Below are 24,658 nucleotides of genomic sequence, written 5' to 3' on the forward strand. Positions count from 1 at the left end.
GAAGTAGTTTCCCCAAAACTCCTTCAGCCCAATTGCTAGTGGGGATTTTATTTGAAAAAGACCCATCATTTATCAGAGGCTTCAATAAGTTGGGCTTAAAAAAAAAAAAAAGTTTAAAATATCCCTGTTTGGGAGAAAGGAATAAATGACTATCAGCTTCACTTTTTAAAGTCCTCCTTCTAAAAGAGGTCCTGGTGTCTGTACATATTTCTCCCAATGCCCCTTGGCTCCTCCGACTTCAGCTATTCAGGGTGACCAATGTGGCACAGAATACAGAGTCCTCAGGAAGCACTCCTTTCTGCTCTGAAAGTGGCTAAGACATTTTAGGAAAACGTGTGACCTTAGAGTAAAATACCAAAATCTGAATGCTATGTGAATTAGGCTTTTATACATACAACCCGTAAGGCAGTTTTTAAGAGAATTCTTCAAGTCCTTAGCTTGAGGTGGAATTTATTAGTTCTGGGTGTTATTTTTTGGTCTAGGTTGTCTTTTTGGGCAAACGTCCATTTGAAGACTTCGTGGGTGTCCTTTCTCTCCCTTAGCCCTTTCCCCTTAGCCTGAAATGTAATAAACCAGATGATTCCAAGTATTCTCTGGTGTTTCCCCCCCCCCCCCCTTTTTAAATAGACTTTTTAAAGCAACTTTATTTGGGTTCACAGCAAAATTGAGTGAAAGAGATTTCCCATATAACACCCCCTCCCCCCACACATGCTCAGCCTCCCCTCCTATTAACATTCTGTTCAAGAGTGGTACATTTGTTAGAATTGACGAACCCACAGTGAGACAGCATTATCACCTGAAGTCTGTTGTTTCCATTGGGGCTCACTCTTGGTGGTGGACATTCTATGGGTTTGGACAAATGTATGATGACATATATCCACCATTATGGTATCCTAACAGTAGTTTCACTGCCCTCAAATCCCTTGGGCTCTGCTTGTGCGTTCCTCCCTCCCCCCAGTGCCTGGCAACCACTGATCTTTCCTACCGCCTCCATCATTTTGGCTTTTATGGAGTATCGTTGGGCTGGAATCACACAGCCTTTCCGGATTGGCTCCTTCCACTTAGTAATACGCATTTAAGTTTCCTCCATGTCTTTTCATACCTTGATAAACCACTTTTTATAATACCTCACATTTCATCATCTGCACGTATCACAGTTTGAGTCACTTATGGAAAGCCCTCTTAGTTGCTTCTCAGTTTTGGCGGTTGTCAAAGCTGCTGGGGACATCCACGTGCAGGTGTTCGCATGGGTATAAGTGTTCAGCCCCTTTGGATAAATACCAAGGCGTGTGAAAGCTGAATCACACGGTAAGGGTATGTTTTGTAAGAAACTGCCAGGTGGCTCTACCGTTTTGCGTTCCACCAGCAACGAAGGAGAATTTCCATTGCTTCACATCTTTGGTGCTGTCCGTGTTCTGGGTCCTGGCCCTTCGAATATGTGTATAGTGGTATCTCCTTAGAGTTGTAATTGGTACTTCCCTAATGATCTGTGATGTGCTTATTTGCCATCTCTAGGTCTTCGGTGACGTCTCTGTTTAGCTCTTCCCCCATTTTTCAGTCAGGTGGATCATTTTCTTATTGAGTTTTAAGAGTTCTTTTTATTTGTTTTTGGATATTACTCCTTTATCAGATACATTTTTTTTCATGCAAATATTTTTCCCATTCCCTTCTCATTTCCTTGACTTTTGTACCTTTTCAAACACCAGAGGGGAACACAATGTAGATCTCCCATCTTGGCAATGACCTTTCCATTCTTGTTTCTACTTCCCCACATGACTGGAAAAGCTCACATTTTTTGGTACCCCTCTCAGTGGTTCTCTTGAGATCTGGAATGTGCTGTTATGGGAAAGAAATACACGAATTTCTTGAAGATTGGATTTCATTTCTTTTTACATTCTAAAGTATTACCTTGCCCTTCCATAAAAGATCTGGGATGTTAGATGGTTTGCTGACTCCCTGCAACATGTATTTATTGAGTCCATCATTGTGACATACTTTCAGGGGCTACAAAACTTTTTTTCAAAAACTGAAAAATAATACATGATCTAAAGTGATGTGAGCTAATAAAAATCGAACACTCCGTGCTTACTATGCAAGGTGCTGGTCCAGGAGTTCTTTATTAATCATTATCTGCAGGACAAGCAGGTAAAGGTAATTACTATTCCCAATTTTATAGTCCAGGAGACTGAGGCACTTAGAGGTTAAGTAATTAGCCAGAGTCCCACAGTTGTTAACTGGCTGAGACAAGATTTGATTGTGCAACATTTCGCATGTATTTTAGCGTCATTTGAGCGTTTATGTACATGTGCGTACATGTGCGTATTCCACGCTCTAGGGTGTTTGGAGGCCCGGCTTTCTTTTCTCTACCAGAGCCTTCCACAGTGCCTGCTCAAGACTCAGATATGTCTTGACTTAGAGTGATTGGTTGTGATTCGTTCTCCCATTCCTTGCTTGGTTTTGATGTATATAAACAATATACATTGGCCTTTAAAAGGCCAATGCCAGCCGGCCATCTTGCTCTCAGAATCTGACTGCAGTCTCTGTTTGCAGGTATTGTGCTTGTCGCCATTAATCCTTACGAACAGTTGCCAATCTATGGTCAAGATGTCATCTATGCCTACAGCGGCCAAAACATGGGGGACATGGACCCCCACATCTTTGCTGTGGCGGAAGAAGCCTACAAGCAGATGGCCAGGTAAGAAGACCCTCAACCCAGCAGTCCTGGGTAGTCAGAGGGCAGAAAGGGCAGTTTCTAACTTCCTTGGCTGCTTTTGCCCAGTGGTGGAGTGGTGATTCCAAATTGAGTAAAAGTAATGGGGACAGAAAGAGCCCAGGTTCTAGTTCTCGCTGCATTTCCTCTCGTCATCTTCATCTTGTGAACCTGACCCTATGCTTGAAGAACAGTGGCTCCTAAGACTTATTTTCTGAGCAATGAAATAAACAAATACGTTGGGGTTTCATCTTTCCTTGACTGCCTTTTGGGTTTCTTTCCTCCCCTGCTGGTGTAACAAATTCATTTCCTAGGATCACCATTCGTTTCACAGGTCCTGCTGAAGCCTTGCTCGCTTTGAAGGAACCAGGACTCTGATAACTTCCTGAGATACCAAGCTTTTGAAATAGGAATTTCTAAATAGGAGTTATGCAGAATGGTTTGAGGTTTTTTGTTTGGCTTCTGAGTTCTCTTTAGGGACTTAAGTAAATCTCCTTGTTTTTTTGTTTGTTTTTTTTTAAGCTCTGAAAGATGGGTACAGCTCTGTTTCATTGGACAATGGACTAGGTGATTATATTTGGGTTCTGCAGGGAAACAGAACCAGTAAGAGGGAGGGAGAGAGAGAGAGAGAGAGAGAGAAAGAGGTTGTGGGGTTATTTCAAGGAATGGTCTCCTATAGTTGTGCAGGCTTGTCAAGTCCAAAATCTGCAGGGTAGGCTGGCAAGCTGGAGACCCACGGAGGAGTTGATGTTGTATTTCAAGTCTGAAGCCAGTCTGCTGTCCTAATTCTCTCTTCGGTTCCGGTCAATTCCCCCCACCCTTCTGAAGGCCTTCATCTGATTGGTTGAGGCCCACCACATTATGAAGGGTAATGGGTTAAAAAAAAGGTCTATTGATTGAAATGCTAATCTCCTCTAAAAAATATCTTCACCAGCACTATCTTGACTAGTGTTTGACCAAATGTCTTGGTCCTATGGCCTAGCTAAGTTGACACAAAACTAATCACCACATTGATTGTCTGAATTATTCAGGCATAAGGTGGGGAAAGATAGTTTCATCGAAGTTTTGGTAGAAATGCATATTCCTATTAATACTAACATGCTGGATCTTTTCAACCAAATCTTTCTTGCTGTCTCTAGAGAATTCCTTATGGAGCTTGCAGGAAACTTAGGTAAGTCCTCTTTGGGGAGGAGGGCTGCTTCCTCTCTTAGTGAGAGGAGAATCCCATTTAAGATGGTCTATGTTTCAGTGGATTTTGGAGTGTAATTTTCAGCCCAATGAAAGTTTCCACAAAGGAAGGCTGTTCTGTAGGCTTGTTTACTGATTTAGTGTTGTGTTGCTGGTTGTGGAACTCCGTATATAAAAAGTTCTGCGTCCTTATGGACATATACTGACCATGTTCAACATGAGCAGTGATGGGAGAACTGAGCAATTCAACAAATAGTGATCTGTAACCAAAACCTTAAAAAAACAAGGTGAGTGTGGGTTGGTTCTAATGATTTTCTACCATGCTAAAGGTTCTCGCAGATCGTTGCTTGTCTTTTGGTGGATGTCCTTGATCATTGTTTTTTGTCCCATTCTCCTCTTACCCAGTTGGACATAGGTGTATCAGAAGTTGCCTTTTTTTTTTTTTTTAACCAAATGCTTCTTGGGGTGCCCCCTATAGCTTTGAGAATCTCCTAGCCTCCAGCGCTATCCACACCACAGATCCTCTGGCCTAAATGCCTCCGTTCTTCCCTTCCACACCTGAAGCTGGGTTCATGGTTATCCTACACTTGGGTTATTTTGCTTGTTTGTGTCCATGTTCACACCCAGTAGAGGGAAGAGGATGTGGTTGTACAGGGTGGTGGTGATACAGTCTTGCCCTAGGGTTATGAATTTGACAGTTAAGAGGCTTGGATGTTAAAGTTGGACCAGGACTTCCTTCCTGTAGGGTTTTGTTTTAAGGTTTATACTCATTTTACTCACTGTGTCCTAGGTTGTAGCCACATAATTTTGCTGAAATTCTTACGTAATTTTTGCTCATGAACGTCATTAGAAGTGTAAGACCAGCACATGGGGCTGTAGGAGAGAGCTATTTTTGAATGTCCTGGTGTCAGCAGCTCAGGGTTTCTTACTGCTCTGAGACATGCATTGGAAGCCCCAGTGGAATCTTTGCTGTGCAGGAAAGTTTTTTTGCTGTATTTCCAGTATGGACCTTCTCTGTCAATTCCAGATGCTAGAACACATTCGTTTAACAATCCTTGCCAAATGTGTTGTGCTCTTCCTCGATTCATCAGTAGTTGTTGAAATAATTATGTGATTCAAGTAGCCACGGCCCAGCACAGTGTGCTTTGCAGCTGAGCCTCTGTAATAGTGGGTGAAATGAAGGGTGTAAGGAGCCAAAGTTAATGACTTCCAGTCTTGGCAGACTGACTTAGTTGGCCTTGGATTCAGCAGTTCTTTCTCTTGATTCACCAGGGATTTGCTTTTCTTTCTTTTTTTTCTTTCAAGTTTTTATTTAAATTCTAGTTAGTTACCATAGAGTGTAATATTGGTTTCAGGAGTAGAATTTAGTGATCCATCACTTATAACACTCCGTGCTCATCATAGCAAGTACCCTCCTTGATACCCATCACCCATTTAGCTCATTCCCCACCCACCTCCCTCCATCAACTGAGTTTGTTCTCCAGCACTAAGTCTCTTGTGGTTTCCCTCTTTTTTTTTTTTTTTTGGTTCACCTTCCCATATGTTCATCTGTTTTGTTCTGTTAAATCCCAAACAAGTGGAATCACATGGCATTTGTCTTTCTTGGACTCATTTTGCTTAACATAATATACTCTAGGTCCATCCGTGTCATTGCAAATAGCATTCTTTTTGATGGCTGAGTAATATTCGTGTGTGTGTGTGTGTGTGTGTGTGTGTGTGCGTATTTATATCACATCTTTATCCATTCGTCAGTTGACGGACCCTTGGGCCCTTTCCACGGTTTGGCTATTGCGTGCTTGTACCCCTTCGGATCACTGTGTTCATATCCTTTGGGTAAATAGTAGTGCAATTGCTGGATCATAAGGTAGCTCTATTTTTAACTTTTTGAGGAGCCTCCATACTGTTTTCCAGAGGGCTGCACCAGTTTGCATTCCCACCAGTCGAAGAGGGCTCCCCTTTCTCCGCATTCTCACCAACATCTGTTGTTTCCTGTCTTGTTGATTTTAGTCGTTCTGACAGTGATATCTCATCGTGGTTTTGATTTCTAGTTCCCTGATGATCAGTGATGTTGAGCATCTTTTCGTGTGTCTGTTAGCCATCTGGATGTCATCTTTGGAAAAGTGTCTGTTCATCTCTTCTGCTCATTTCTTAACTGGATTATTTGTTCTGGGGTTGTTGAGTTTGATAAGCTCTTTATAGATTTTGGATACCTACCCTTTATCAGATATATCCTTTACAAATGTCTTCTCCCATTCCATAGGCTGCCTTTTAGTTTTGTTGACTGTTTCCTTCACTGTGCAGAAGCTTTTTATCTCGATGAGGTCCCAGTAGTTCATGTTTGCTTTTGTTCCCTTGCCTCTGGTGACATGTCTAGCAAGCAGTTGCTATGGCCGAGGTCAAAGGGGTTGTTGCCAGTATCCTCCTTGAGGATTCTGATGGTTTCCTGTCTCACATTTAGGTCTTTCATCCATTTTGAGTTTATTTTTGTGTGTGGTATAAGAAAGTGGTCCAGTTTCATTCTTTATGGTGCTGTCCAGTTTTTTTGTTGAAGAGATTGTCTTTTTTCCATTGGATAGTCTTTTCTGCTTTGTTAACAATTAGTTGACCATATTAGATTTTCTTTCTTGATGTGGCTCACATCCGGGACTCTCTAACTCTTGTAGCTCTGAGTGGGTGTGAGGGGTGGGGATCCTGTCAAAGCTCAAAGGTATAGATGCAGACCATCATCCCCATCCTGAGAGCTGCTGCAGAGTCCTGCCATGCTGGAGGAAAGGGGGAGGAAACACAAGGACAGTCAACAATTGGTCACTGTCCCTACCCCTCTTGAATTCAGCAAAGCTAGATTTGAAAGTAAATGGAGATTCACAGTGAAGAAAAAGGTTGCGGGTGCCTGGGAGGGTCAGTTGGTTGAGTGTCTGACTCTTGGTTTGGGCTCAGGTCATGATCTCAGGGTTGTGAGATCGAGCTCTGCATTGGGCTTTACTCTCAGCATGGGAACCTGCTTGGGCTTCCCTCTCTCCCTCTGCCTGTGCCCCTTGCCCATCCCCCACCCCCACCTCATGCATGCACACACCCTCAAAGAAATAAAATCTCTATTTTTTTAAAGTTAAAATCGTATGAAACCTCACATTCATGAGTTCTAGCCTCTGCACAGTAACCTATACTTCCCTCTAAGAGAGGGGACTCCCCTCCACTGCTTGCTTCTCTGCTTTTGCTCCTTCCTCCCAGTCCAAGATCCATAATGCCCGATCTTCCAGTTTTGCCCACCTCAGCCTCAGCTCCTGTATTAAATCGTATCCGCAGGCATTTCTGTGGTGTCCGTTATTTGATAGGTTCCTTACTGAATGAACACTGAAAACTGTAGGAACATTCCTGGTCTCTGAAGGAGCTCATGGTCTGGGGAGAGAAAACCTCATTGGCCAACACACCTGTAACTGTAGGACGTGTAAATAAAAGCCATGCATGGCGTCACTGGAATTGAGTTTGGAGTCTTGATGGTCACAGATGGTCCAAGAAAAACTGTAGGGTTTAAGCTGGATCTTGATGAAATGCGCAGGATAAGTAATGAGAGGAAGGCATTGGGGTGGCTGGGAGAGAGTGATCACCCCCTCAGGAGCACCCCCTCAGGAGTGGGGCATCAAAGGCATGGTCGCAAAACCTCAGTGACCTGCTTCATGCCCGTTGGGATGTAATGACCAGTGTTGGTGAGGATGTGGAGAAAGGAGAATCTTCCCCTGCTGCCGCTGGGGATGTAAAACGCGTAGCTGCTTTAGAAGATCCTTCGGCAGTTTCTCAACAGGTCAAGCACAATGACCACATGACTCAGCAGTTCCGCTCTTAGATATGTACCTGAGAGAAATGAGAAGGTGTTCATGTAAAAGCTTATATACAGATGTTCATGATAGCCGTACTCCTAATAGCCAAAAGGTGAAAACAACCTAAATAACCATCAGCTGATGGATAGATGAAATGTACATCCGTACAGTGGAATATTTGGACATAAAATGGGACAAAGTCCTGATACATGCTACCACATGGATAGACCTTGAAAACCTGCTGAGCGGAAGAATCCAGACACACAGGCCCACATATTGTACGATTCCACTTATATGAGTGTCCAGAACAAGCAAATCTAGAGAGTGTGCGTGCGATATTTATCTAGGGCTTGAGGTTAGAGGTGATATGGGTAGCAATTGCTTACAGATATTTTTTTGGTGGGGGGTGGGGGAGGGAAGGAAACGAAGATGTTCTACAGTTGTGGCATTGGATGTACAATTAAATTTACTTAAAACACTTTGAATTGTATACTTCAAAATAGTGAATTGTGTGTTCTGGGAATTTTATCTCAAAAACTATTAAAAACAGAAGGTATGATCAGGGGCCAGTACTCAGGTAAGTGTAACCTACATGGTGAGAGGGTCTGTAGGGGACTCCGTGGACTGTACAGTGAGGGGCCAGACTGGAGATCTGTGAAGGCTGGGGTCAACTTTGGGAAAACAGGGTGCTTGCTATTAACAGAGGGGTAAAGATGGCCAAACAATTTCGGGAGATGCTGGATTGATCCAGGGTGAAGCAGCTTTAACATGGAGCTGCTCAGAGCGGTGATGTTGACATGCCTGCTGAGTTTCCAAGGTGGGGGGGATGCGTTAGGCTGGGTTTGCAAATCATACTTCGAACAACACCGTTTTCAGAAATTATCTCAAGGGACTGCTGTCCCTCTCTGGGAAACGCTGGCCTAGAGCACGGGGACGTCTTAGAGCTTCTTAGATAAGGAAGTAGTAGGATGCAAAGAATGTTCAAAGAACATTTTTCCTCCAGCAGGTCCTGGTTCATAATATTTTTTTCTCCACATTCCCAGGCTATTTCTGAGGATGGGAACATCTTGTGAGCAGCTTAGGTTCTTGTGGTTGTGACTTGTAGGTTGTAAATGACTTCTGTGTAATGAATGAGAGGTAATTATCAAGTGTGAGACATGGTGGCACAGGGGGATGTGCTATTCTTGTATCACTAGCATTTGCCTTAGGGCCTGTAATTGGTGTTCAAGGGAGAATAGAAAGAATCGACATATTGATGAATTTCTCCAAGTGAGATCAGTTATCCTCACCATGCGGACGAGGATAGAGACTTGAGGATGTTGAATAATAATCCAAGGTCATGAAGATAGTGAATGGGTGACGCTAGAATCCAGGCCCGGTCAGTTTGCTCTGAAGCCCCCTGAAGTAGCCCAGAAGCCTTACTGCCTCCTTCAGCGGTGCTTACTGACTGGTCCAGACAGTCTTCCAGAACAGAGCAGAGCTGGGTCCTCAGGACACCACGAAAGCCGAAGGGGAGACCTTTCCCGTTCATCGTTCAAAAGCGTCTAAGGTTTCACAGTGAGACTGGGGTTTCAGTGCATTTTCCAGCCTTGTTGGTGGAAGTGGGATCTATTGCTGGGCTGGCCAGGGCTGATCCCTTTGTTGAGTTGTTTGTGTTATTTTTCTGAAAGAGTGGAGACACAACAAAGCAAATTTCTTTGCTCAGGTAGCCAAGGTAATTGAGCACGCACATTTCCATCTGGCTCTGCTCTGTTGCCAAGTTGTGACTAATAGTGAAAGATGGGACAGCTATTGCCTGGGATCAGGGAGGGCGGAGTACAGGCAGACCCACCTGTGGCAGGGGGCCTGTGGGTGAGCGAAACAGACTCTTGGGTGGGGGGAGCCTTCCCCGAGATGGGGAGGAGCTGCTTGAGAAAGCCTGTGCACAGGGGGGGAGAGGGAATCTAATTTGTAAATTCTGCTTGGGTCCCTAGAGAGGGTATCTTGGTGGATGTGTGTTCCTAGAAGTATGAAGAGTTTGTAGAGGATTTGAAGGCCTTTTAGAGAAGCGGTATGGAAATGAGTATCTACGGTGAAAAAGGTGTCCCCTGGAAACCTAGAAGCCTTTCAGGTAAGGAGGAGGAAGAGTTTAAGGGATAACAGTAGGAGTAGAAGTGAGAGGCTGGAAATGTGTGTTGCACAAGATAGGAGATCAGCTCTGCATCTTTTGTTTTTAGAGGTCAAAACGACAGATTTGGTAACTTTAACTTCTTGGTCACTGGGGCGGAGTTCTCTGGGTTACCTGAGACGGGACTCAGGACTTTGTAGGATCTCTTCAGCTACAGACTCAGGAACTGGGATCATTGGGAAAATAATTTTGAAAATTATACATAAGTGATCTAAATCCACAATTTGCTTTGAGATCAAGTTTTTTTTTTTTTTAAGATTTTATTTATTCGACAGAGATAGAGACAGCCAGCGAGAGAGGGAACACAAGCAGGGGGAGTGGGAGAGGAAGAAGCAGGGTCCTAGCAGAGGAGCCTGATGTGGGGCTCGATCCCAGAACGCCGGGATCACGCCCTGAGCTGAAGGCAGATGCTTAACCAATGTGCCACCCAGGCGCCCCTGAGATCAAGTTTTAACTAGAACGAGGTCTGTTTCTTTTTTATGATGTAAAGTGGTTTGCTATTTAGGGGTTTTGTACTGTTTTGGGGACGTCGGGGTGCGAAGTACTTTGTGATTGGGCTCACGTATCAGAGAACCTCCTCATACTGAAGACAGTAGAGCCCGCTCTGTTTCACTCTAAGTTGTTTGCTGTACGGGGATGTCCAGCGGTTGTTCTCCGGAAGCGTCTCCCTGCCTACTATGTGTCTGTGGACACATGCTTTGGCCTCGTAGTTCCCGGTATCCTCACCCTTTAAGAGAACACTGGGCCCAGTGAGAGATGAACAGCCTTGGAAGCTGTCGAGCTCTGTAAACACGGGGTGTGGATGTGGAAGTTCATTGGCTGTTGATGAATGCGAGGGACAGAATCACCGGGAAGGCCAGTAATTCAGGAGCACTGGCTTGTTGATTTTTTACAATAAAATTTGAAATGATGACTTCAGTCAACCCTGATGGATGGGTGAAGTTTTGTTTTCCTTCCCATTCATTATGGCTTCGAGTTGGAGCTGGTCAGGACTAGGTTGCTTTAGGACAAGCTCTAGGAGATGCTCAGGATGTCCAGGCGCTGTTCACCTGTACCCCTCTTCCTTCACTCGCCGACTCTGTTCCTTCCTGCCCAGCCTTGCCTGTCCGCACACTCCCATCTCCATCCCCAAGGGCCACCGCAGCACTAAGGTGTGTAGTGCCTTTTGAACCTTTGTAATCTCTTAGGTGTTTTAGTTCTTTGTATTTCTATCATGTTTAAAATTCTAGTTTAAATTTGAGTGTACGGAAAGTTGTTTAAGTGTGTGGTGAATGTGGCTAATGATAACATCCCTGTTAAATTGATAGTAAGTGTACATTGTCCTCTGCTTCTAAAATGATGAGTTTTAGGGGCGCCTGGGTGGCTCAGTCGTTAAGCATCTGCCTTCGGCTCAGGGCGTGATCCCAGGGTCTTGGGATCGAGCCCCACATTGGGCTCCTCCGCTGGGAGCCTGCTTCTTCCTCTCCCACTCCCCCTGCTTGTGTTCCCTCTCTCGCTGGCTGTCTCTGTCAAATAAATAAATAAAATCTTTAAAAAAATGAATTTTAGAAAAGAATAGGACTGGACTCTGTCTAGCTCATGACGCTACAGGGGTGGTGAATGTTATTAGTTGTCTGCAGTGTCCCCAGCATGCTTTGTGAAGTTAAGGCACATATCAAAAATTATAGAGCTAAAAGATTTTTCAGTTTAATAATACTCTTTATTTTACCTGGGGGCATCCTAGCATGTTAGGAAGGAGAGAGCCTGTAGTCAGGAGGTAGAAACTGGTTGTGCTGTAAGAGCGCTAGAGACCATGTCCCAGCAGCGGGTCCTCTGGGTGCTGCTTGCACATGCCCAGTGCAGGTGTCTACAAAATGTGTTCCTTATTAACTGCTTTCATCGTCAGGAATTTCTCTTACTACCCAGAGCTCAGCTTGGTCTCCATTTGCTTTCCCCGGTGCGTCTGAGCTCTGGGAAGCTGCACAGGAGAGGATGGTGGAGATTTTCTTACACATGGCAGCCCTGGCCATCATGGGTCCCCAACTTGGGGCCAGATCCTGGCTGCCACAGCCATTCCTTGTGAGCGAGGTTTTCAGACCCTGTCCCAGGGTGGTCACCATTAGATCCCATCTGGTGTTTCTGCTGTTGGTGTTCATTGGATGTGTTCTGCCAGATGAGATGAAGAGTTAATTTTCATACAGAATTTCGGTTGGAGGACCCTAGAGTTGCAATGGCTCTTGGCAGCTATTTCATATTGTTGAATTTTAATAAGTTTGCAAGCCACTAAAATTCTATGCCTCATCCCCCTCACCTTCCCACGTAGGCACAAGAACTATTTTATTACAACTTTAATTAGATTTAATTGACTGGCAATAAAGTAGATGCATTTAAAACACAGTTACAGATTAAAGTGCACGAACAAGTTGACACATTTTGACATATGTGTATACCTACGAAATCACCACAATTCAGATAATGAACATTTCCTTAACTCCCAGAAGTTTCTTACTGTTCCTTTGAGCTCCACTCCCCCAGCCCCAGCCCCAAATAACTGATCTGCTTTCTGTCACTATAAATTCAAGCTTATTTTAAGATATGTTGCCCTCATTCTGCATTTGCACAATTGATTTTTTTCGGTCCTGAGCGGGATTCCAGTTACCTGTGTTAAATTTCATCTTTGTACCTGCCTTCCATTCTAGCAAGCGTATCCTTTTGAATCCTGATTTTCGCATCTGATAGGGTAGTTCTCCCTAGCTCGATACATGTGCAAATTAAACGAATTGACTACCTCTGTTTTTAGCCATTGATTAAGAAATGTTAATCTGGGTGGATTCCTGTAACATTCTGGGAGCAGTTCTTTGTCTAGATACTAATAATTTAATAGAACTGAAGATGTACTCAGGTACTTACCTGTATTTTTAAATCTTGTTAAAACCTGCCCACACTGGGTTGGGCAGATGTGATTTTTGGAGCACTCCCGTGTGAGGAGGTGGGCTGGCACAGACCCCACTTAGCATCCCAGCCTCACTGCTTCCTTCCTGCGCTTCTCCCTGGGCAGGGTCCCTTAATGGAGGGTCACCGCCCTTTCCTCAGCTGGGACGAGAGGATGCACGTGTGCACGCCCCTTCTTGGGTCACGTAGGGAACACAGCAGGTGCACAGACTCTGCACCGGGCAGCACCCAGTGGCCGCAAGCTCCTGCCGTTCACTACACACCATTCTTGTTACATAGCTTCCCCCCCCCCCCCCGCCCCCGGCCGATCTCAGAGTCAAACTTAGCACCCCGCATGGGTTTCTCTCAGAATTGTTAGTGGTGGTGACATGTGAATAAGAGTTAGTTTTTCAAGGTGTCTGAAATAATTTTCAGTACAAAAGCTAATAAAATGTGAAGCCTAGCACAATGAACTGGCATTTCTACTTACGTTGTGGTAATGCCTTTCACACCGTGTTAAGCACTCTTTCTTTTTCACTTTTAACTGCATATTTCTACATTTATATCCCAGAGGACAGAGCAGCTGTAAACCTTCTGCCAGTGTGCCGGAGTTGAGTAGCAGGGGAAGATGCAGTGAAGCCAGGCGGCCTGGCCTTGCAGATCTTGACCGTGTGACTTTGGGCGAGTTCCTTAAGCGGAGCTCAACTTGCACCAGTGCCCGCATTGCCCGCATCCCTGAAGGGATGGTACAGTGGGGATGAGTACAGCGTCTAGCTCACAGGCGTGTTGGAAGTCCATGAGCTCAGTGGCAAGTGCTTAGGATGGCTGCTGGCACAAAGGAAGTGCTCAGGGAGCGTCTGACACCGCGATGGTGATCGCGGTCACGCTGCGCTGAACGGCTGCTACCCAAGCGTCGGACGGAGAACCCAAAGCCCTTCATAGGTCGCCCTCAGAGAACACACAGTCCCTTCAGGGCCGAATGAATGATGGCAATTCCGTGTGATCATGAGAGTCATTTTGGGCTTTTCCTTCCATGGTTATGTTTGACGTGAGGATTGTAGACGTTTGTGGCTGGTCACCAATCTGTCTAGAGAAAATACAACTTTTCAGTTGCACTCTTCCAACTTCCGGATTCTCCTACATAGAAAGCCAATGACTCTCCGTTGTGCCTTGCCAGTGAAATTGCGTTCTCGTTGCTGAAGCAGCCCCTAGAATGGTGTTAGACGGTGGACACCGGCGCCCTTTGGCGATGCCGTCTGTAAGCTTAAGCAACGGGAGATGCGCGACCCTGCAGGAACCAAGCCGTCACGCGGTTGTGGAGGCAGTTGAGAGCCCGCCTGCCGGGTGCCACTAAGCGCGCGGTGCGGGCCGGTAACAGAAAGCGAGTTAGAGATGCTTATGCTCGGCTTCCTTGTCGATAGGGCTGCGTGTTCCGAAGCAATGATGATTCTAGCATCCGAGCCAGTGTCTAAAGTCTGTATTTGTAGACTAGTTCCTCATCCACAGAGCAAAAGTGGTCCCCCTGCCACTGCCTGTGGGGCTTCTTTCAGTGTGTTGTGAAGAAAGGAAGGTGAGAGAAGGGGGCTGGCTCCCCCATTTGGAGACGTAGTGAGAGTGCATGACTGTTTTCTCTCCCTGCCCCCCCCCCCCCCCCCCCCCCCGCCGCCTGCCCATCAGTGTTCTCTTTCTAGACTAGGTTAAAGAGCACTGCCATTTTTTTTTTTTTTTAAGATTTTTTATTTATTTCTTTGCCAGAGAGAGAGAGCACAAGCAGGGGAAGCAGCAGGCAGAGGGAGAAGCAGGCTGCCTGCTGAGCAAGGTGCCGGATGCAGAACTTGATCCCAGGACCCTGTGATCATGACCGGAGCTGAAGGCTGATGCTTAACTGACCGAGCCACCCAGGTGTCCCAGGGCACTGCTTTTTTTAAGTAGCTCTTCAATTACATTAGCACATAAGTGTACAGCAACGGACAGTGTTTTGGCTTAAAGAGAAAGAAGAGCACCTTGGGGAGGCTCTTTCTCACGGGGATTGTGAGAACTGAATTCTAGCATCAGACTGGGTCTGGTCCTGCCCGTGGGTGGAGTAGGCACAGGGTCCTTTAGAGAGCTCTGTATCGGAATCCCTGAGGGGACCACTGTCCTCCCCACCTCCTCCACCCCCCCGCATCAGAGTGTCACAGGTAGAACCAAAACTTTTTTTTTTTTTTAAAGCTCTACAAGCGATTCAGAAAGGAGCACAGTCTTTGGACTAGTGTTTAGGAAACTTGTGAAATAGAGGAGTATCGCTCTCCTTCTTAATCCCTGTTTGGTTGCCTTTGACATCTCAGCATGCATTAAGGATCTGAGGGTGGGTTTCGATCAAGGAAAGAAGTTACAGAATGTGAAGGCCTGTTCGAAGGTGGAGGACCCTGAAGTTGCGGTGGGCGTCTGGCCTCTTCTGCTGTGGTGCTCAACCCTGCCTGCTCGCGACAGCCGTTGGGAGGGTTTCAGATGGCCCGGGCCTTGCCTGCAGAGCTCGAGTTAGTCTGTCGGTGCTCCGATGTTGACGTTTATTAGACACTGCTGGGGACTCACTGGTGTGCGGCGGGTTGAGAACTTCATGGAATCCACCTGTGTGACCGGGTACTCGACCTGGTCTGTGTCAACAGCAAGGTTTGCTATGCTTCTGTGCATGGGGAGTGTTGCAGAAAACCCGTGGGCGATGAAGCACGTCCAGGAGTAAGCTGTGTGTGTAGGTCCTTTAGCACCACAGTGGACGGACATAAATGTTTCTGAGCCTGCCTGGCTCCTGCCCCTGTTGTAGGTCAAGGATAGCGGAAGCCGGAGGAGGGGCCCCTATAGCCGAAATGACGGAGGTTATTTAGGTCCTCTGTATTCCCCGAATCCGAGAATAAAATGCCTCGTGATTGATGGCCTGCTTTTATTGAGAAGAGCAAGTACCAAGAGTACTTAGAATTATGGGATGTCTTTTCAGAAAATCCCTTGCACTAGTAGCAGAGGGAGTGCGGGTGTGGGATCCCAGTGACTTCTCTGATTGGCCACCTTACCAGCTAAGAGGAGCTACTGCTCTAACCTTGTGTTGGCTGACAGATTATGGGGCCATATTAGTGGAGATGTGTGAACTACTTAGAGTCCAGCTGTGTTAGAGTGTGTAGCACCCGTCTTCTGTTAGCGTACTGGGGATCAGTGCATGCTCACTCCAGTTCTGCTTCCCCACTGGGTCCCGGGGCTCCCAGAGTTTAATTCCATTTGTCATTGCACGTATTGATCTGTCGTGATTACCTGCTGTGTATGAACTCTAGCTCAGCAATCCAAAGCAGAGATTTTTCTTCCCGTTTGTGTGAGGTGTCATTGCCACAACTCTGTTCATTTTATTTCCTTATTTTTAGCTCCCCTTGTATCTTATTTTGCAGAGTATGTGTTTATGAAATGCATAGGATGACGAAGACTTCCACTCTTTGAAGTTGGAGGTCAAATCTTCTATCACAGGGGTTCTTTTTTCAGCATCTTTAGTATGAGGACACCCAGCCTGAGCTAGAGACTTCTTGTCCCCTCAGAAGGCAGCCATTCCACTGTTTGAAACTCTTCAATTTGGGGGGACAGCCGTCTCCCCTCAATCCCATCCTAGGGCTTATGTCCTGGAGCGGCTGCCAGCACCGACTGCCCTGGGAGTGCCCATTTAGTCCCGTCTTCTCCAGCTAAACCCTTCTGGTCTGGCTCCCATTCCCCATGCAGCAGCTCCTCATTCGGATTGACTTCTGACTACGTTCTCGACTTAGAATATAACCCCATGAACTGTGGCATCTGTAATTTAGCCAGGAGTACAGATCTTGACTGACCGGAGGAGGAGCCCGTGGCCATCTCCTGTTCCCATAGAGTGTAAATTTTGGGGGGCTGCATTAATAGAAACTTACTAGTAGCTTCTTGCTGTGGTGGTTGAAAAGGAATCGACCAAAATACTCTAATGCTTCTTACCTGCACTGTGCTCACAGATGATCACAGTTTGGTGTAATACCACTGGGAGGTGTGTTTTGGACCCTGTCCAGATCACAGAGCTAAGTGCTAGTGTCTGTGTTGGCACCCAGCTTTTCCTACTTTCCAGTGCTCTTTCCTCTCTGTGAGTTGGGCTGATGATGCAATATTCTTAGAACTAATCAAAGATGTCTTCGAGTGGCTTAAATAAATATTTCTTACAGTTCTGGAGGCTGGGAAGTCCAAGGCTAAGGTGCCAGCAGATCGGGTAGATTTTCCCTGATCATTGGTTCAATTGTCAATGTTGAAAGCCTAAGAAATACAATGATAGTATACAATAAAGACCTCTCTTCCTGGGAGCCTCATTATGAAGTTCTGGTTAAGGTCCGTGGAATGATGTGCTAGTAATAAAAGTGATTTTCATCGCAGTTTAAAAAGATGTCTTCACTGTCATGGTAGTCCCTAACCAGAATGACTTTTTCACAACATGTAGAGTTTCTCACTTAGGAATTCTGTAAGAAGAGAACAGATGGTTTGCCCTTGAAGTCCTCTAGAAGACCCTTTGAAACTTTGGGAAACAAGCAAATTCTGCTTCCCATCATCCCACGGCCCCATCCCGTGGGTGGTCATTTGCTTGCTCCTCTAGTACTGCTATGCTGTCAGTGTGGGCTTCCCTGTTGAGGTTAGACCTCCTCCTCGGATTGGTCCATGGGACACCCCCCCCCCAAGCTGGGAGGGGAGATGGGGGGGTGAGGTACAAGGCCCAACTTGGGAATAACACGACATGGTTCCCTTGCTTCTGTTGTGCTCTTTCCCCAAGTCTGCCTCTCCTGGTTCCCTTCAACAGGTGGACTTCCCTCACTCCATATCCTGATTTCTGTCTATGGTTTATAGTGAAACTGACGTCCACAACCCCCAGGCCTGGCTCTTGATTTCTGAATGAAAACTTAAACTGTAATAAAAAAAAATTCCTTTCTCCACACCAGCAGGCAGGATTTCAAGACAATTACCGTGCTAGGAACTCAGAAATCTTGTTTTGATTGTCAAAAGCTGAACTTTGGCACTTTGTCTTTACCTTCCTGTTATAACAATCCTAATCCTCCTGAGACCAATTAATGCCTTGAGTTGAAGGAGAATGCCATGTTTCGAAGAAAAAAGTGTATTAATGTATCGCAAAAGTGTTTCCCTACTTTGATATGCATAATAACAACAAGGACTGTTTCCTAAGATCACAAGGGATATGCAAGTATTCCTTGTCTTTGTAGCACCAACTCAATCTTTTAGGTTTGTCAGTGGAACCACAGAGGGATGTGAATCTGGGCACCCTAATTCCAAACCCTGTGCCTTTGACCACTTTGGTGTATGGTCTCCCTGGAAAGGTGACTCCTAGGGTTCTGGCTTCAGAAATTACATAGAAGGAAGTTCTGTGCTGAGACTAGGAAGGTGGAGGAAGGGAGGGAGACTCTAGGGGGTTGAAAATGAGTTTATTTGGGAACCATTTCACTCATGATCCCTCACCCCATGTTCCTCTGACATCCAAATAGAGCCGTCAAGCTGAATCGATGGAGTCGAGAGAGGCTGGCCTCCAGATGGCCCTGAAGCCTTGGAAATGGATGATGTCCTCTTGGGGGAGATTGCTGGGAGGGAGGAAAGTTCGCAGATCTGACCCTGAGTAAACTTAGCATTTGAAGATCTGGGGAAGGAAGAGGCGCCTGTTGGGGGACGGGACTGGTGCCTCCTTTCTGAGGGCAGTTAGAGATGTAAGATTTCGGTTGGATGGGGTGGGGGGCGTGGAGTACCTCTGCGTTGACTGGACGTTGGGTGGAGTCTGGGGCACCCTGCGCTGGGCAGGGCAGTCGTGGGCATCTGAGGATTGCCTCCCGTTGCTCCACCACACATGGCCAGAAGGATCTTTAACGTGCTTTATAACGCTCACATTTATGCTACACCTCAGTTTTTAGGCCTCCTTTGGTCTCTCTTACCTCATGGCTCTACACTAAAACAATGAGTGTGGAAGGGCAGGCTTTATTTGCCCTGTTGAGAGCTGAGGCCTTGAGGGTGGTCTTGGCCGAAGTCGCCAACCTTGTATGTGACAGGCTAGTGCTGAAACCCGCTCTCCTCGCCCACCGCAGGGCTCTCGCTGTTCTTTTCTTTTGTGCCTCTGGATGCCTTGAGTCTGGAGAACTGGGTTTCCAGCTGAACTCCCGCAGGGGTGCTGGCCTTGCACGGAGTCGCTGGCTCCTTCCGATGGGAAGTTGTCACGGCTGCTGCAGGACAGTGTCCACAGCGAGGCCGTGTGAGCTGCCGTGTGTGGGAGCTCAGGCTGCTGCTCTCTGGATGGTCCCAGAACGGGAGAATTCAGCCTTGCTGGATTCCCGCATATATACTCTAAGTGCAGAGTCAGGAGTGGAGTTCGAGCAGATACGTTTTTTGCCTTTCCCTGTTCTTAACGTTTCTTTGTTTGGTATACCCCATCTGCACGTACGTGGGTGACTTCTGGGTGGGCATAAGATGGGAGCTAGGGGGATGCCCTAGCTGTTGGTTTCTACCCTTGAGATGTGACAACAGCTCTTTAAATTCTCCGAGTGTCTATGTAATATTAATTAGATGCTTTCCAAAAAATCTCCTGCCTGAAATATTCATTTCCCTGGCCTGTCCCTTTATTTAAAGTGTTACCTTTCTTCTCAGCTAAGCCAGAAACTTTTATTTTTACTTTTTTAAAAGATTTTATTTGACACACAGAGCACAAGCAGGGGGAAACAGGAGAGGGAGCAGGGAGCCCAATGGGGGGGCTCTATCCCAGGACCCTGGGATCATGACCTGAGCTGAAGGCAGACGATCAACCGATTGAGCCACCCACGTGCCCCATGAGCCAGAAACTTTTAAAATCTGTTTCCTGAGAGAACGTTGTATATGTCACACCTTTAAAATGCATCTTGGGGCTATGGGCTCTGATTCCTGTCCCCGCTACTGAGTTCACCCTTGTGTGGCTCACTCCTGAGGCCTCCGAACTGCTCTCCATCATGACCAGTGTTTCTTTTCACTCCCAAATATGTGGCTGTTTGTGTGTGTTTGCTTTAAGGTAAAGGGTCTCCACATGTTAAAATGCTGGCAGGGAGGAGGGCAGAGTTTTGGGGGGGCAGAGTATGGGAACGGAGCAAGGGGATAACAGGTGGAGGGGAGTGCCAGACATGGGGGTGGGATGTAGGGCTTAGATGGTGGAATTTACCTTCAGGAGAAGGCAGGATCCTCCTGTTAGAGAAGGGGAGGAGGAAGCCGGGTGCTGGTGAAGCAGGAAGGTTGGTAGATCTGGAAGTTGAACTGTTCCAGGCCTTTCCCCTAATTAGTAAGATTCCTATTTTAGCACATGGCAGATACATGTTGGGTGAATAATGCATGGGTTCCCCAAATGTCTCTCACAATGGAAGTGTCCCCCAGAAAATCGCTGGGGCAGGACTAAGTCACCTGTGTTTAGGGCGAGGACCAGCTGAATATGCAGGGTAAGCTGGGCGCTAACGCACTGTTGCTGCAGGGGCAGGTGGGTGGCCGGAGGACGGAACTGTGTCTCTCATGGGACAGGCAATGGAGACGGTGGCCAGGGTGCTGTGGCAGGTGACCTTGGGAGCTGGAGAGGTGAAGACAGTCATCGGTGTGCTATCCTCGTGGACCTGGCACTTCTGCCCTGGTCGGTGGCCAAACCCTCTTTCTCCCCCGGTTTCTCTTGCACCTGTCATGGGGGCGGTGGAGCATATAAGAGAATCCGATGTTGGTAGCTGCAAGGATCGCTAGGTGATTTTTGGTCCAACTTTATTTTACAGAGCAGGAAACTTAGCGCCAAGGGGGAGCAGGGACTTGGTAGGCTCTGCCCTGAATTTGTGCTGAGGTCCCCAGCGTCCCATTGCCGTGCTCCTCCTAACCATCAGCAGGAAGGCCAACTCCCTGGGGCCCCAGTCAGACCCCACCCCCAGTTCTGCTCAGAGTCTGTCTTGATGCAAACCAGCAAAGACCTCCGGCTCAGACCCCCTTGTGCCTTGGCCAAGATGGACATGACGTTGAGTGAAGTAGTTTGTGAGACATTTTTCAAAGCACTGGCCGGCTGAATGCTGGGCTTGAAGGGGCAGGACCACAGAACCAAGCGAGTGGTGAAGAGCAGGATCTGGCCAGAGCAGAGGATAGTGTTTTCGGGAGAGAAGGGCAGATGCAGTGGGATTCTGGAAGGATCTGGAGAGATGGTCACGAGGGTAGCAGAAGCAAATTTGAGCCCCAAGCAGTTTGTGCTCTTGGTAGGCTAGCAAGAGCCCCTCAGCCTATCCTTTATAAATCATACTAGAAAATACTAAGCACTGTGACTTCTACAAGTTCAACTCTATGTAACAGGTTGCAGTTCTTCACTAACCACTCGATAATGGTGTATTTTAAAGGGTATGTTATGAACTTTTTCAAATGTCCACCAAGTTTTATTTGGGAGCCTGTGTGTCTTTGCTTTACCGTCTTCTCTCCTGAGTAAGGAATAAATGACCCCGGAGTGTAACGTGGCTTCACCTTTTTCTCTCTCAGGCGAGTGCAGCAGTGCAAGCCAGGTGATTGCACAGACTGGGGTTAGAGGGCATCTGAGCCGGCTGGAGGAAAGTGTTATGTCTTTAATTACTTTGAGATACCTTTCTCCCTCCTCCTCTCCCTCCCTCCCTTCTTGTAATTCTTTGAAACTACTTATTAAACCCACCACTTATTAGCCTGAGAGTGGTAATTGAAGTAGTTACCCACCAAAACGATTGCGTTAGGATGCCCTGCTGCAGGGGCCACCCCCTCATCCCCGAGGCAGCGCCGTGGCGCAGAGCAGGGATGCCCGAGCCAGCTGCCAGGGGCCGAGTCGCACACTGGTTCTCAGTGGCTGTGTGACTCTAGTCTTCCTGCTCTGTGTCTGTTTCCTGCTGTGACATAGGGATGATCAGAATAGGACCTTATTCCTGGGAATGTTCTGAGAATCTGTCGTTGGGTACACGGAAAATGCCCGTGTGTGGGGTTGCTACATGGAATTAGGTAATATAAGTGTTTGGAGCATTCCATGGTTGACTGTATCTTTAAACCATAGCTTTACATTGATATTTTAAAGACTTCAAATGTTTCTTTCACACGGATTTTTACAATGAGTTCCATAGAATGCAAAGAATGAGTAGTCTAAGATTTTAACATCTTTTTTTGTGTATATAAAATAAGACTTTAATTTTTTCAGAGCAGTTTTAGGTTCACAGCGAAACTGAGAGGGTGGTACAGAGATTTCTCATCGCCCCCCTCGCCCCCACACCTGCATATCCTCCCTCATAATCTACATCCCCCACCAGAGTGCTATGTTTGTTACAATGGATGAACAGACAGACACATCATAATCACCCCAAATTCATAGTTCCCGTTAAGGTTCATGCTAGATGTCGTATGATCTGTGGGTTTGGACAAATGTGTATGATGAGTCGCACGTACCTATCATTATGACGTCCTAACTTTAGCTTCCGTGCCCTAAAAGCCCTCTCTGCTCTGCCTGCTTACACCTCCCTCCCTGCCCCCAACCCCTCACAACCACTCATCTTACAGTTTCCAAAGTTTTGACTCTTCCGAGATGTCACATATTTGGAATTACACAGAATTGTAGCCTTTTCAGATTGGCTTCTTTGATTTAATAATAAGCATTTACGTTTCCTCCATGTCTTTTCATGGCTTGCTGGCTCATTTGTTTTTAGAGCTGAAGAATATTGTGCCGATATACTGCAGTTTATCCATCCCCTTGCTGAAGGACATCTTGGTTGCTCCCAAGTTTTGGCAGTTATGAATAAAGCTGCAAATAAGCACCTATGTGCAGATTTTTGGTGGCATTGACAGCCCAACACAGTAAGGAAATAAAGGAAAAAGAGAATAGGATCAAAGAAGAAACATCTGGGGCACCTGGGTAACCCAGTCACTTAAGCATCCAACTCTTGGATTCGGCTCAGGTCTAGGGGTCGTGGGATCAAGCCCTGGGTTGGGTTCTGCGCAGGCTCTGCCCTGTGCGTGGGACTTGCTTGGGATTCTCTCTCTTTTTCTCCCTTTGGCCCTCCCCACCCTCTGTTCACACACTCTTAAAAAGAAAAAAATCTGAGCAACTGAGTGGCAGGTTGCACAGCCCTGTGATCCTGCTTTCCTGGGTTCTGGAGGCCTGCCCCACGGCCTGACACCTTGCCTTTGGCCCTTTCTCTGTTCCTTTCAGGAAGCCCCAAAACAGGGCTCAGCAAAATGCACCAAGTTGTTGCTTAGCTGGTTGATGAGTTAGCTTCCCAGTTCGGCCTTGGAGCCTGTAGTGTGCCAGGAGACCAGGACTGGAGAGCCCTGACGTACTGGCAGGAATCTTCATCTGTTTCGGGTCAGCGTTTGCCAAACACAAGGACTACGATCACAGTGCTCACAGCAGACAGCAGCTAGGAGGATCTGAAGCTCTTAGCAGGAGCAGTTTCCTTCAACGGGCAGCGCAGAGAAGGGGGAGTATTGTGAGCTGCAGCAAGAGGGCTCTGGGAGATGAGCTAGCAAAGTGTGCCTTCGTGTATTCTTGAGGAAGAGAACCGGTACCTCCCACGAAGTCCAGCTTCCCTTACCCTGGGCACACCTGCTTCAGGAGAATATTTCTTACCATAAAATCTAAAACTATGGATTTTGCTAAGTGACACTAAGCCTTCAACCAACCAACAGGCCCTTTGGGGTTTTACAAGTGAGGAGAGACTTAAAGGGAAAGTCCAAAGATAAACAAGGACAAATTCTGGCCCTGGGAATATTTGAGGATTGCTTTAATTATATTACCTAGCCCCCCAAAGCTTCAAAAACAGTCTGTTTTGGGACACCTGGGTGGCTAAGCGTCCTGGCTAAGCATCTGCCTTTGGCTCAGGTCATGATCCTGGGGTCCTGGGATTGAGTCCTGTGTCAGACTCCCTGCTCAGTGGGGAGCCTACTTCTCCCTCTGCTTGCCGCTCCCCCTGTTCATGCTCTTTCTCTCTCTGACAAATCTTCAAAAAAAAAAAAAATTCCCTGTTTTATTGGGGAGTCATCGTTGAATTTTTTAGAAAAGGGGGAGTTTATGATAGGGATTCTTTTTCACCTAGAGGACGAGGTAGTTACATGATTACGTTTGTACCCCCAAATTGCTGTGCAAAGACCAGGAAAAACTTTTCTAAGTCTTTGGTTCAGCTGTCTGATCCCTGTCCCACGAACCCGCTGCACAGTGAATTCCCGTATCCCTTGAACCTGTAAGTCTTGGTCAAGGTTAAGGTTAGGGCTGTCAAGGTCGATGTGGAACGCGGCCCTTGGGGATCGTTCCCCAGCATCTCCGCCCTCTCTGTGGTCTCCTTCAGCATTAGGCTGTCAGTCTCTTGTAGGTATTTTAGTACAAACCCTGCCTTTTAGGTGTGCTGAATGTCCCTTTCTTGTCAGCCCCTCACAGGAGCAATTTCACTTAGAAACCAGCTCAAGATTTTACCCCATGTGGGTGTGCGGTAAAGAATTGCCAAGTGACTGGTAGGCAGCTGAGTCCCCCTCGTCATATCCTTTCTCCTCCCCTTCTTGATGCTGAGAGGGTTGTAGGCACTCAGGTCAGACTTCTTTCCACTTCCGGGGTCCCTGTCCTTGTTGACCTACCACCCATGCCCAAGGGCGCTTGGGCTGTAACCTGGGCAAAGTACTCCGTGCCGCCACCCCTGCTGGGCTTGGCCGTGGAGGGGGAGGGAGCATCGCTGGGTTCTGCGAAGGAAACCCTGGCTTTAGATAAATCACTTACACTTTGTACTGGTTATTATGCCTGCAAAGCAGGAGGAGTGTTGCCTGACCTGCCTCGCAGTGCTGGCAGAATGCTAAATGGAACTTTCAGACGCGACCAGGTAG

General features: G+C 46.8%; 1 protein-coding gene across 2 annotated transcripts in view; it reads left to right on the top strand.

Annotated features, from left to right (window-relative positions):
* MYO5B (myosin VB) overlaps nt 1-24,658 on the top strand; it is a 345,182-nt gene that overhangs the window by 160,332 nt on the left and 160,192 nt on the right. For both annotated transcript variants that reach the window (XM_026496295.4, XM_026496293.4), the window contains exon 4: nt 2,551-2,695. In XM_026496295.4, the coding sequence (XP_026352080.3) occupies nt 2,551-2,695 (145 nt within the window). The remainder of the gene's footprint in view (nt 1-2,550; nt 2,696-24,658) is intronic.

This window comes from Ursus arctos, unplaced genomic scaffold (assembly GCF_023065955.2).
Source record: "Ursus arctos isolate Adak ecotype North America unplaced genomic scaffold, UrsArc2.0 scaffold_17, whole genome shotgun sequence".
Lineage (NCBI taxonomy): Eukaryota > Metazoa > Chordata > Mammalia > Carnivora > Ursidae > Ursus > Ursus arctos.